Source organism: Nematolebias whitei, chromosome 14, assembly GCF_014905685.2.
Source record: "Nematolebias whitei isolate Nwh7 chromosome 14, NemWhi1, whole genome shotgun sequence".
Taxonomy (NCBI): Eukaryota; Metazoa; Chordata; class Actinopteri; order Cyprinodontiformes; family Rivulidae; genus Nematolebias; species Nematolebias whitei.
The window spans coordinates 28,542,981-28,556,413 of record NC_056511.1 but is presented as its reverse complement, the minus strand read 5'-3'; the positions used below and the strand labels follow the sequence as shown (position 1 = coordinate 28,556,413).

At 44.3% G+C, this 13,433-nt stretch overlaps 1 protein-coding gene across 1 annotated transcript in view; it reads right to left on the bottom strand.

Annotated features, from left to right (window-relative positions):
- robo3 (roundabout, axon guidance receptor, homolog 3 (Drosophila)) overlaps window positions 1-10,301 on the bottom strand; it is a gene marked incomplete in the record, with an annotated part of 256,141 nt that extends 245,840 nt beyond the window's left edge. Inside the window, 1 exon segment of the mRNA XM_037687648.1 lies at window positions 10,077-10,301. Within this exon segment, the coding sequence (XP_037543576.1) occupies window positions 10,077-10,143 (67 nt within the window).
- Window positions 10,302-13,433: the final 3,132 nt, after the last annotated feature.

Below are 13,433 nucleotides of genomic sequence, written 5' to 3'. Positions count from 1 at the left end.
AGGTTGCTGCTGCAGGTTGCTGCTGCAGGTTACCGCTGCAGGTTGCCGCTGCAGGTTGCCGCTGCAGGTTGCCGCTGCAGGTGGCTGCTGCAGGTGGCTGCTGCAGGTGGCTGCTGCAGGTTGTTGCTGTAGGCTCCTGCTGCAGGTTGCCGCTGCAGGTGGCTGCTACAGGTTGTTGCTGTAGGCTCCTGCAGCAGGTTGCTGCTGCAGGTGGCTACTGCAGGTTGTTGCTGTAGGTTGTTGCTGCAGGTTTCTACTGCAGGTTGCTGTTGTAGGATGCTGCTGTAGGTTGCTGTTTTGGGCTGCTGCACTCAGTGGACATGTGCGGCTGACGACCGAAACAGGTGAGATCCTAAAATATCAGACATGTCAGAGCAGGGTTCAATGCAGGCAGAGGCAGGGGAAGCATTTAATGTGCTGTGATGGCTCCTCAGCAAAACAAAACTCTCAACAACCTAGCTCCATCTTAAAATACAGATCTTATTATTCCATACTTTCCTAACAGAGCACTTCACTCTCAGACTGCAGGCTTACTTGCAGTTCCTAGAGTTTCCAAGAGCAGAATGGGAGGAAGATCTTTCAGTTATCATGCTCCTCTCTTCTGGAACCAACTTCCAGTTTCTGTCCATGAGGCTGACATATTGTCCAGTTTTAAGACTGGGCTGAAGACTTTCCTTTTTGATAAATCCTATAATTAGTGTTGGCTTGTTGGGCTTAGACTACTAGATGGCAAACTGACCTCATTTCCTTAAATTATTTGCTAAAATTGAATAGTTTTCATTTGATACTATTTCTATCTTAACATGTGATTCTTGACCTGCCATTGTGTATCTGTTCCTCTCAAACCTGAAGCAGATGGCTGCTTGTCCTGAGCCTGGTTCTGCTAAAGGTTTCTTCCTCATGAGGGAGTTTTTCCTTTCCACTGTCGCCTTCATGCTTGCTCAAGACGAGAGTTTTATGATGGAGTTAAACTCAAAGCAGTCTGCTCCTCATATAAATTGTGAAAAAAAAATATTTTTATATATGAATGTTTCTGTTCAGTGCCCTAAGATGACTTCTATTGTGACCTGGTGCTATATAAATTGAACTGAATTGAACGGAACTTCACCGGCCTCTGATTTGTAATTGAATAAAATTATGAGATATCCACAACACATACTCTGAGTGACATCTGAGGAAGATGAACGAGATGGTATTAAGTGCATAACAGATTATAAAGGCAGGAGCTAACAATGCCCCAAAGACCCATCACTGCCAGATGCCCTCAACAAGTTCTATGCATGCTTTGAAGACCCGAACAGACCACCCAGCACCAGACTCACCTCACCACTGGATGAAGAGCTTCTCAGCATGACCTCAGCTGAAGTGAGGAGTACTTTCAGGAGGATTAACCCTCACAGAGCAACCGGCCCAGACAACAACCCTGGGAAGGTGCTGAAAGACTGTACCGAATAGCTCTGCAATGTGCTGGCCGACATCTTTAACTCCTCACTTACCCTGGCAACAGTTCCCACCGGCCAGTGGCCCTCACCCCGATAGTCGCTAAAAGCTTTGAAAAACTGGTTATGACCCACATCAAAACAGCCATCAACATCAACGAGGACCCTCATCAGTATGCATATCGCAAGAACCGATCAACAGAGGATGCCATCTCCTCTGTGGTCCACACTGCTCTCACCCACCTGGAGCAGGACTCTTATGTCCGTATGCTCTTTGTGGATTTCAAGTCTGCCTTCAACACCATGATCCCCCAAACCCTGATGGACAAACTATTCACAGTAGGACTAGGCCCCTCCATTTGCAACTGGGCCGTAGACTTCTTAACAAACAGACCTCAATCTGTGAGGATCCACAACTTCTCCTCCTCCACCATAACCCTCAACACTGGCTCTCCTCAGGGATGTGTGCTGAGCCCCCTCCTGTTCACTCTACTCATGTATGACTGTGCACCTACCCATCCAGGCTGTCATATTGTAAAGTTTGCAGATGATACAATCAATCAATCAACCTTTATTTAGACAGGTAAATCCCATTGAGCCTCGAGGACTCATTTACAAGAGACCTGATTTCAACAAAGAAAGATGACAACAATGGACAACAGCAACAACAATAAACAATTATAAAAAGTCATAATGCAGGGGTTTTTTTTTGTTGTTTTTTTTTACAAATAGGATGGCTAAAAGGAAAAGGTAACAACAACAACAAAAAACAAACAAAAAAAAAAACAGCTAGATTCTAAGGCGAATGTAGAAAACTAAAAACAGGAACATGTCTGCATTGGTCCCTGCCAGGAGTCCAACAGATTCTTAAAGCCACAAAAGCCCCTTATCCACGGGTCTTTTTGGTACTCCTATGTAACTAGTTGTGGCCGATTGCGGGTTTTATCAACAATGCCTCTAGTGGTGGAACCCACCCCATTTTTGGGACCTAAATCACTGAGGTCCCAGGTCTGGTTCTTTTAGGGTCTAGTTGTGACATCAGCACACTGTAGGTCACTGATTGGTCAGGGGGCGTATTCATTGGTGGAGGGCGGAGATTCAGTCTTCCACCGGAAATCACAATCCACTATTTTCTTTTTCACCCGGATAACAGACAACAAGAAATCGGAGGAGCTTATTTTGGAATATTTTATAAGGTAAAACAAATAATCATGGCACAACCGTGGTCGAATGCTGAAGTTCAGGCATTTCTCTGTTTGCTGGCCGATGAACAAGTGCAGCGCGAGCTAGATGGAACGAAACGAAATGAAAAGATTTTTCAAGAGGTGTCTGCGCAGATGGCGGTGCAGGGCTTCCATCGCACACCAAAGCAAAGAGGAAAGCTAAAAAAACTAATAGTTGATGGTGAGTGTATTTTATTTACTTTAAGCATATTTCCTTTTCCTCATGCAACCGTTTCTTTGCGTTTTCTGAAAGTACTCTGAACAAACGAGGCTGACGCGGTTACGTCGTTATTAGTTAGCATCATTGCTAACTGTACTCTGTTGCTGTTTTTCCACTCTTATTTTGATGCAGAAAGTCCCACTGAACATGAAGGTTCGCCAGATTCTGCTTTTGACTGTCCAATCCTCCCCGCTTCTGACCCTTCCCGACCACAACACCTCCGAGTACATCCACACCACCGGGCACATCCACGCCACTGGGCACATCCACGCCACCGAGTACATCTACGCCACCGGGCAACACGCAGCAGAGCGGCACCAAACAGCACCCGTTACTAGGTAAGAAGCAACAATCGTGTTTAACATGACATTGATCATGTTGATATGAATGTTGTTTTGTTTTTGTTGTAAAACACCTTGCATGTATTCAAACTACTTGTTTATTCAGTTGTAATGGATAACTGTTAAATTTAGTTATTCATTTATTACTTAAACTTTCATTTATGAAGTTTATTATTGAAATTATACAGGGTGTAGTGATTTTTGTTCAGATTAACGATGCTCTGTTCTTTTTCTAAATTAGCACAAACCGTTGTAAATGACTACATGTAGTTTATTTATGCCCACCTGCTTACTATCATTAAAGTACTAGACTGCTTTATGAACAGAATCATTTCTGATCTTGTGAACAAACACCTTTTGAAATTAGCAGGAACTTTAATGTAAATAATTTATTTAAAAACTCTACCTGTACTTCATCATCTAACAGCCATTTTCTTGTGTGTTATTCCTAGGCAATAGAAAGCGCAGATCAACAAGTGCAGCAGAGAGCTTTGTTTCTGCGCACACAGAACAAGAGGAGATGAACTGGAAGCAGAGAGAGGAACACTTCCATTTTATTTGTGAGGATGCCAAAAAAGCAAGGCAAGAAGAAGCTGCAGAGAGGCAACGCCAAGCTGCAGCAGCGAGGAAGCAGGAGAAGGCAATTAGGAGGGAGGAGATGGCCTTGAGGAGAGAGGAAGCAGATGTTCGCAGAGAGGAAGCAGCACAGCGAAGGCAGGAGGCTGAACAGAGTGATGCTTTCAGTCAGGCACTCCTTGGGGTGCTGGAATCCATTGCCCGTTCCATGGCAAACAGACATGTTTAAAAATATTTAGAGTAGATCATAGTTGATCTATAGAAATGTAGATCCTGCAAGGTAAGCCCACAAATAGCCAAACGTAGCTTGTTAAGTTTGCATATATAATTAGTGTATAATTGTTTTTTTTTTGTACAGGTCTTTATTTCTAATAAAAGAAACATTTTCAAGTCTTGAGCTTCCATCTGATCATCAAAAGTGAAGTGCTTACAGTGTTTTTTACGTCAATAGTGTAGATAAGTGAAGTAATTGTTTTTTTACCTGTAACAATGCTGGTGAAGATTCTCAGTTATCCTTGACACGGCAAATCCCCCCCAAAACAGATAAAAACAAAACCACAGGACTTTTTTTAAAACTCCAAAATCCAGTATTTTTATTTATGTATTTTTTTTGGTTTTATCTGTAATGAGTACTGAAAAACGTAACCATAATACAGAATGTCCATGTGTTGTAAATGAACATTGCAGTGGAGTTAAAAAGGTGTAGGACTTGTGTAATCTACGTTTACAATCATCCTCATTCAGGAGGTTTTCAGTCATTGCATGTCAAACACCTCGGCCATGATGTCCATCCTGTGGATCCAGCAGCTTCTGCATCTTTTTCACCCAAGGTCAAAAATTCTCTCCACGACTTTCACTGTGGTACAAAGGAGCACTAACTTAATATTACTTAAAAGCACTTCAATCATGAAGATAATTTGCGACAGCTTAATTTAAAGAGCTGCGTGGTAAGCATAAGCTCTGAAAGAGTTGTTAAATGTCAAATCAAATGTAGGTTATTATGTAATGTACGTAATATATATATATATATATATATATATATATATATATATATATATATACACACATACATACATATATACAAATCAAATTACAAAAAGACTTTATTGATCCCAGAGGGAAATTAAATGTAACTCATCATCCTGGTTTCATTAAAGAGTTGTTCTAGATGCTGATGCTGTGGGCAGGAAGGATCTCTTGTAGCGTCTGTCTTACAAGGGATCTGAAGATGAATGTATATATGCATAAACAAATAGTTCTTGTAGGTTTTGGTTCTTTGTTAAAAACAAAAATTAAGGAGTATACAGTTTTTCTAAAACTACAGCCACTAAAAAACGCAGCATATGTGATAGAAGCACAGCAGCAGTGTTTGTTTTGCCATTTTTACACGAACCTGGTAATAAGACATGTCTGTACATTAAACAAACAAGAATAATTATTAATCCATGTTTATTTTCAAATCAACACTTTAACGTTCACTTGTATCTAAGGAAGGCTGGGGAGGTAAAAAAGATTAAGGGGTGGAATTAGGATAAGTTACAGCTCATGAGGTACTCCATCAGAGCATCTCTGACACCTCGGCCCTGCTCTCCATCTTGCGGGACAGCGACCAGGATGGGCTGTGCGGCTGGTTCTGCTTCAAGTTCACGGAGGTCATCCATTTTGGTTGTGTGTTGTTTTCCAGCTCTTCTTCTAATACATGTTAGTGGTGCTTAGAAAAGAGCTTAATGTAGCACTACCGCCACCAGCTGGTAAGGTGCGTTGATATTAATAATCCGCCCACTAGAGGTGAACAATCCGCCCACTAAACGGGAACTATAGGCAAAGTGGAGACACAAAAATAGAGGTCCCACTAGAACCGGACACAACAGGCTACAACAAGAACCAGACCTGTGGATACCAGGCTTTAGAGAGGTCAAGGTCGAGAGCTTCAAATCTTTTTGTAGGATATTCCAGGAAACAGGAGCGGAGTGGATACAGCAGTGGTGGGATGCATCACAAACAACGATGAGTCCAGCTACAGACAGGAGGTGGAACACCTGTTGGGCTGGTGCAAGGAGAATAGCCTTCACATCAATGTGAAGAAGACAAAGGAGATGATTGTGGACTTTAGAAGAACGAAACATACCTACACTCCCCTGAACATAAGATGATCTGCAGTGGAAGTGGTCTCCAGCTACAAGTACTTGGGTATACACCTGAATGACAACCTCAGCTGGGGCAACAACACTACCAGCCTGATCAAGAAAGCTCATCAGAGACTCTACTTCCTCTGATGGCTGAGACAAGCTGGTCTGGGAAGCTCAGTCCTCACCTCCTTCTACAGGTGTGCAGTGGAGAGCATCCTGTGCTCCAGCATCAACGTGTGGCATGGAGGCTGCACAGCTGCAGAAAGAAAAGCTTTGCAGAGAGTGGTGAAGGCTGCAAAGAAGACTGTTGGAGTCAGCCTCCCCACCATCACTGACATTTACACCTCCAGATACAGGAAGAGGGCCACCTGCATCATGAAGGACCCCACTCACTCAGCACACACACTTTTTGCCTCGCTCCCCTCAGGAAGGAAGTTAAGGAGCATTAAGTGTAGAACCACTAGACTGAGGAACAGCTTATACCCTGAAGCTGTTAGACTCATGAATCTCTAACCAGGATAATCACTGTGAAAAATCACATCATGTTGCTGCTGATCTGTTTCATGCTGCTGCTGATCCGTTTCATGCTGCTGCTGTGTTCATTCATGTTCATCTGCTCACTCAGATCCATGTTCGTGTTGCTGTTCGGTGTAATGTTTTTACGCTATTAGTGTTTAGTGTATTTTTTTTTATGTTTTTTTTAGTTCATATCTTAGATCTTATTAATGTTTTCTTTTACATTTTATTGCTGGATGTAACTGGGACCCTGTGTACATAATTTTGTTCCACCACATGTACCACATGTGGTGTGAATGACAAATAAAGAACCATGAATCCTTGAACTTGAATTCTGCATGTTTGATCAAACAGATAACTCTGTCCTTTCTCAGCAGGAGATGCTGTTAGTCTAAAACATTACTGTAAAGGGTTGCATGGAAAATTACTGTTTTTACTTTCTTGACTTTAAGTTTAAATGGTCGATAAGACATCTCACATTTAAAAGTCCACAAAGAATCCCCACGTTTCTGTGCAATCCCAGCAGCAGCAATGTCTGAACAAACCAACCTTTATTTATACAGGTAAATCCCATTGAGCCTCGAGGACTCATTTACAAGAGAGACCTGATTTCAACAAAGAAAGATGACAACAATGGACAACAGCAACAACAATAAACAGTTATAAAAAAAGCATACTACAGTTTTTTTTTTTTTAACAAATAGGATGGCTAAAAGGAAAAGGTAACAAAACAAAAAAAAACAGCTAGATTCCAAGACAAATTCCAAGAAAACTAACAACAGGAACATGTCAGCATTGGACCCTGCCAGGTGTCCAACAGATTCTTAAAGACACTTAGAGAGGTCAAGGTCGAGGTCAACCAAACTCAATTAGTAGTACATCTGGAAGACCTCTGACAAAAACCACCAGAAGAACAGAAAGCTCTTTGAACAATAAGGCATCCTGTCCGCCACCCCGCCCCGCCCTCCAACAGCACTTCCTTTCGTACAGGAAATGGGCTTGCACGCTCCAACTGTAATGACTGAGTGGGTCTGAGGGTTTGGTTTAATGGATCTGATCTGTTTGGGGTCTTTCATGAACCAGCATGCAGCTGTTTGTGACCCCAGCCTGCAGTAAACACATGGCCTGTTGACACTTGTTCATGTTGACAGGTGCTGACAGGAAGCGGTGTCGCCTTACCGACCCAAACACTCTGAAGACCAGAACATCAACAAGTGACTCTGTTCCTGAGGGAACGGGGCCATCAGATGTGAAGGGGCAAGGAGAGATAAGCAGGAAAGATGATGCTCCTTTTATCATATTTATTTGTCTAACAATACTCAGAGATATTCTGGCCTTGCATACTGGGATAATTTCCACCAGGACTTTCATAATATTTCTGCAGAAATAATTTAATAATGATGGCAACAAGAATTCAAAGATACTCTTTGGAAAAGCTAGAATGAAAGGTTGAAGACTGGAGTTGTTTTAAAACGGCAGTGATCTACTTTGGAAGGGGCTCCACAGTCCGAGCACACCTACTTCCACAGTGGACTTATTAATTGTTATTCTAGAACAACTCTAAAAAAAACATTTCTAAAATAATGTTAGCTAATTTCTACAGAAACCCACTGTAGACTGGGCTGCGTGTGGACGAACTGTTAGGTCACCAGTCTTCTCTTTACCTGGTAACAGGTGTAAGGTGTCACACTGTCAGAAGCACCACATGTTCCTTCACATGGTTCCAACACTTTAAATTCTTCACAACATGAGAACACACAAAGGATATGATTTTATTTAACCCCTTGTTATTGGACTTGTTGCATTCTGAACGACTGCTTGTTAAAACAATTATGTCAGACAAACATAAAATAGTCACTTAGTGTATATTACTGTGAAACAACGACCCACAGGATCATTGAGCAAACTGCTGACGTAAATTGTGTCTGTAAAGTCCTTTATGACCTCTATGAAAAAAATAAAAAATAAAAAAACTTAAATAAATGTCTTCCTTTTTGGGTCACAAACGTCACTGGTGTCCATATCCAGCAATCACTGTGTGAGAGGCAGGGACACCTGGACAGGTCTCCAGTCCATCACAGGGACACAGAGACAAACAATCATTCATTCTCTCTCACACACTTCGAGACAATTCAGAGTTACCAATCAGCCTAACATGCATGTTTTTGGTCTGTGGGAGGAAACTGGAGTACCCGGACAAAACCCACGCATGCACGGAGAGAACATGAAAACTCCACCCAGACCAATCTAAATGACTATCGCCCCGTGACTCCTACACCCATCATCATGAAGTGCTTCGAACATCTTGTTAAGCAACCCATCACCTCTACTCCCTCCAATGACCCATTCCAGTTTGCTCACCGCTCCAACCACTGCCATCACCTAAACACTCCACCTGAGCCTGCAACACCTGGAGGAGAACAGCTGTTTAGGAGAACAGCTGTTTGTGGACTTCAGCTCAGCTTCAACACAATCATCCTGCACCTGGTCAGAAAACTGGCTCCACCAAGCTTCAACACCACCTTCAAGGAGGTGGAGGTGGTGGAGAGCACCAGGCTCCTGGGGGCGGGGGGGGGGGGGGGGCATATCACCAATCAGCTGTCGTGGTCAGTAAACACTGGGTCCCTGGTGAAGAAAGACCAGCAGCATCTGCACTTCCTCCATAGGATGAGGATATCACACCTCCTCCACCACATGTCCTCACCACGTTCTACAGAGGAACCATGGAGAGCATCATGACCAGCTGCACCTCTGTTTGAGAAGGAAGCTGCCGGCTGCAGACTGGAAGAATCTGAGGAGGGTGGTGAGAATCATGGAGAAGATCATGACCATCCAGGATATTGGTCTCAGACGCTGTCTGACCAGAGACAAGAAAATCTAAAGAGACAACTCACACCCACAACATAGACTATTTACTCAGCACCAGAACAACCAGCATGAGGAGCAGGACCACCAGCCTGAAGACCAGAACCACCAGCCTGAGGACCAGGACCAGCAGCCTGAGGACCAGAACCACCAGCCTGAGAACCAGAACCACCAGCTTGTGGACCAGAACCACCAGCCTGAGGACCAGAACCACCAGCCTGAGGAGCAGGACCAGCAGCCTGAAGACCAGAACCAGCAGGTTCTGCAACAGTTTCATCCCATTAACTATCAGACTGCTGAACTCAAGTCACTAATGAAGTGACCACAACACACACACACACACACACAAGTGTGTAAAATCCCTGCAGTTCAACTCCTGCTGTGGAGAAATGAAAGCTGACTGTTCATTTGAATAAAGTTTATAAAGTTCAAAGAGCAGCGGGGTCAGTGTGCAGCTCGTGCTGTTAAGGACTGAAAACATCCATTTAAAATGGAAACCAGTTTGACACTAACTGTGCTCCTGATGAGCCTGTCCTCATCTAATGGTGATAAATGTGCACGTGTATGAGGAGCAGATGTTGGTGGACTGAGCACTGTCCCCTGGGCAGCAGGACTTGGACCACTGGTGTCTGATGCTTTGAGTGCTCCTTTAAATCACATCGTGCACTGGGATTAGCGTGCACGCGTGCAAACACCGGGGGTCCTGCGGACAGACAGAGTGCTGGTCTCACGTGAAGACATGAAGGATCTGCTCAGGCCACACTTACCCTGCACCACAGGTCCGAGAGCAAAGAAAACCAGGAGAGGAGCCAGGGTCAGACCTGTGCCCATCATCAGGAAAAGTTCTGAAGAGCAGCCTCAGAGCTGTCCAGCAGCACCACAGAAGATCCAGAACCAGGAGGTGGTTCCACTTTACTGAGCTGGGACTCCAGCATGAAAGACCCGGAGCAACATGTGAGCTGCTGGACGACCGAAGCAGAACTTCACGTCCATCAGCCGAACCTCCTCCACACACTGGTGCCAAGGTCCAGGTCTCAGTCCGCCGGACTGTCCGGGTCTCGGTCCACGTGGCCGTGCGTCTGGAGACCGGTCGCTGCAGGTTCCCGAGGATCAAAGAGTTCCGAGGCGACAGGAAGTCATGGCGCAGAGCACGAGACCACTTCCTGCGACAGACAGCTGGCTTCGGGTTCGGTCCGCTTCGCTGGATCCTGCTTACTGCACAGCCTCATCACAAAGCAGCACTGAGCATAGAACCACAGCCTGCAGGCTGCGTGCTTTAAACACATCACTTCCTGCTGTCCTTTCAAAATAAAACGCTTGCGGACTCCGATTTAAGTGTTTTTTATTCAACCTTTATTTAACCATCCATCCATCCATTTTCTTTACCCGCTTATTCCATTTTGGGTCACAGGGGTCGCTGGTGCCCATGTCCAGCAATCACTGTGCGAGGGGCGGGGTACACCCTGGACGGGTCGCAAGTCCATCACAGGGCCACACAGAGACAAACGAGACAAACAAACATTCACTCTCTCACTCACACCTAGGGACAATTTAGAGTTCCTTTATTTAACCAGTTTAATAATAATAAATATAATGCATTTTATTTGTTAGCACCTTTCAAGACACCCAAGGACACTTCACAACATTAAAAAAACAAAATAAAACAATGCAAAATGGCTATAAAAACACTAAACCAAGAGGAAAATAACAAGAAATTAAAGTTTAGTCTCGATGAGTCACGAGGACTCATTTACAAGAGAGACCCGTTTTAGACAGACAGCATATAAAGTACAGACAACAATATACAGCAATAAAAAAAAGAAAAGAAAAATAGTGTTATAAAAACAACAAACTCAAAGTGCCATATAAAACAAGTTCAAATAGTAAAAACAAGAACATATCTGTTAGCTTTTTCTAATGACATTATCTTTATCATTCTCAGAATTGAAACCTTTGTAGCTCACGACCACCAAAATAAGACAACTTAACCTCAAACATAACTTTCACCAACATCTGTGATCGCAAGTTTATCACCACTATCAATTCAATTCAATTCACTTCAATTCATCCTTCCATCATCCATCCATTTTCTTTGCCCGCTTATTCCATTTTGGGTCACAGGGGTCACTGGTGCCCATGTCCAGCAATCACTGTGCGAGGGGCGGGATACACCCTGGACAGGTCGCAAGTCCATCACAGGGCCACATAGAGACAAACGAGACAAACAAACATTCACGCTCTCATTCACACCTAGGGACAATTTAGAGTTACCAGTCAGCCTAACATGCATGTTTTTGGTCTGTGGGAGGAAACCGGAGTACCCGGAAAAAACCCACGCATGCACTGAGAGAACATGCAAACTCCACCCAGAAAGGCCCCTGGACTGGGGTTTGAACCAAGGACCTGCTCGCTGAGAGGCAGCAGCTCTACCAGTTGCGCCACCATGCTGCAATTCAAATTCAAAAATACTTTATTAATCCCAAAGGGAAATTATTTGTAGTTGTAACTCGTTATCCTCATTTCATTAAGAGATGTTATAGATACTGTTTAGGTCCCTGTATGACCGGTGTATGACCGGTGTCAGAGCCTGGTCCGCATCGCCGGCAGTAAGTTGGGCTTGTTCCCGGTGAGAGTTGGACTCCGCCAAGGTTGCCCTTTGTCACCGATTCTGTTCATAACTTTTATGGACAGAATTTCTAGGCGCAGCCAAGGTGTTGAGGGGATCCGTTTTGGTGGCCTTAGGAATGCGTCTCTGCTTTTTGCAGATGATGTGGTCTTATTGGCTTCATCAGATCGTGATCTACAGCTTTTGCTGGAGCAGTTCGCAGCCGAATGCGAAGTGGCCGAGATGAAGATCAGTTCCTCCAAATCCGAGGCCATGGTCTTGAGCCGGAAAAGGTAGAGTGCCTTCTCCGGGTCAGGGAGGAGGTCCTACCCCAAGCAGAGGAGTTCAAGTATCTTGGGGTCTTGTTCACGAATGAGGGAAAAATGGAGCGTGAGATCGATAGGCGGATAGGTGCAGCATCTGCAGTGAAGCGGGCGCTGTACAGGTCTGTCGTGGTGAAGAGAGAGCTGAGTCAAAAGGCGAAGCTCTCAATTTACCGATCAATCTACGTTCCTACCCTCATCTATGGTCACGAGCTTTGGGTTGTGACAGAAAGAATGAGATCTCGGATACAAGCGGCCGAAATGAGTTTTCTCCGCAGGGTGTCTGGGCTCTCCCTTAGAGACAGGGTGAGAAGCTCGATCATCCGGGAGGGACTCAGAGTAGAGCCGCTGCTTCTCCACGTCGAGAGGAGCCAGTTGAGGTGGCTTGGGCATCTGTTTAGGATGCCTTCTGGACGCCTCCCTGGTGAGGTGTTCCGTACACGTCCCACCGAAAGGAGGCCCAGAGGAAGACCCAGGACACGCTGGAGGGACTATGTTTCTCGGCTGGCCTGGGAACGCCTCGGGATTCCCCCGGAAGAGCTGGCCCAAGTGGCTGGGGAGTGGGAAGTCTGGGCCTCCCTACTTAGGCTGCTGCCCCCACGACCTGACCCCGGATAAGCGGAAGAAAATGGATGGATGGATGGATGGATGGATGGATGGATGGATGGATGGATGGAGATCTCTTCAGTCAAATTGTTGTCCTTTGGAATTCTGTGTGTACTCATCCAAGTTTAGTCTTCTTATGCTACTTTTAGCTAACATTTTACTTATTTTTTAAATTTATTTATTTATTAACCTTTATTTAACCAGGCAACTCCCATTGAGATCACAGATCTCTTTTGCAATTCCTCCCAGGACCAGCAGCTGGTGTTTTGTGACCCAAAGAAGGGTCAACCCCAACTTTGAAAACCCATGACTTGGATAAGAGGGTCCTGAGATTGGAGTTTCAAGCTCCCCACCTTTGGCTTGGTCTTGAAATGATTGTGAGCAATTAAATAAAATTTAAAATGATTGCTAATGACAGAACTTCCCAATAAGAAAATGTGTTGTATTAAAATAGAGACACGTGGATGAAACATTTAAACAGTTGCTGAAGCTCTTACTGTCGTATCATTGTACAGTTTACCATTGATTGTCACAATCTGATGTTTATTGAATCAGAGCTGAAAAGTTGGAAACTGAAAACAGATTCAACA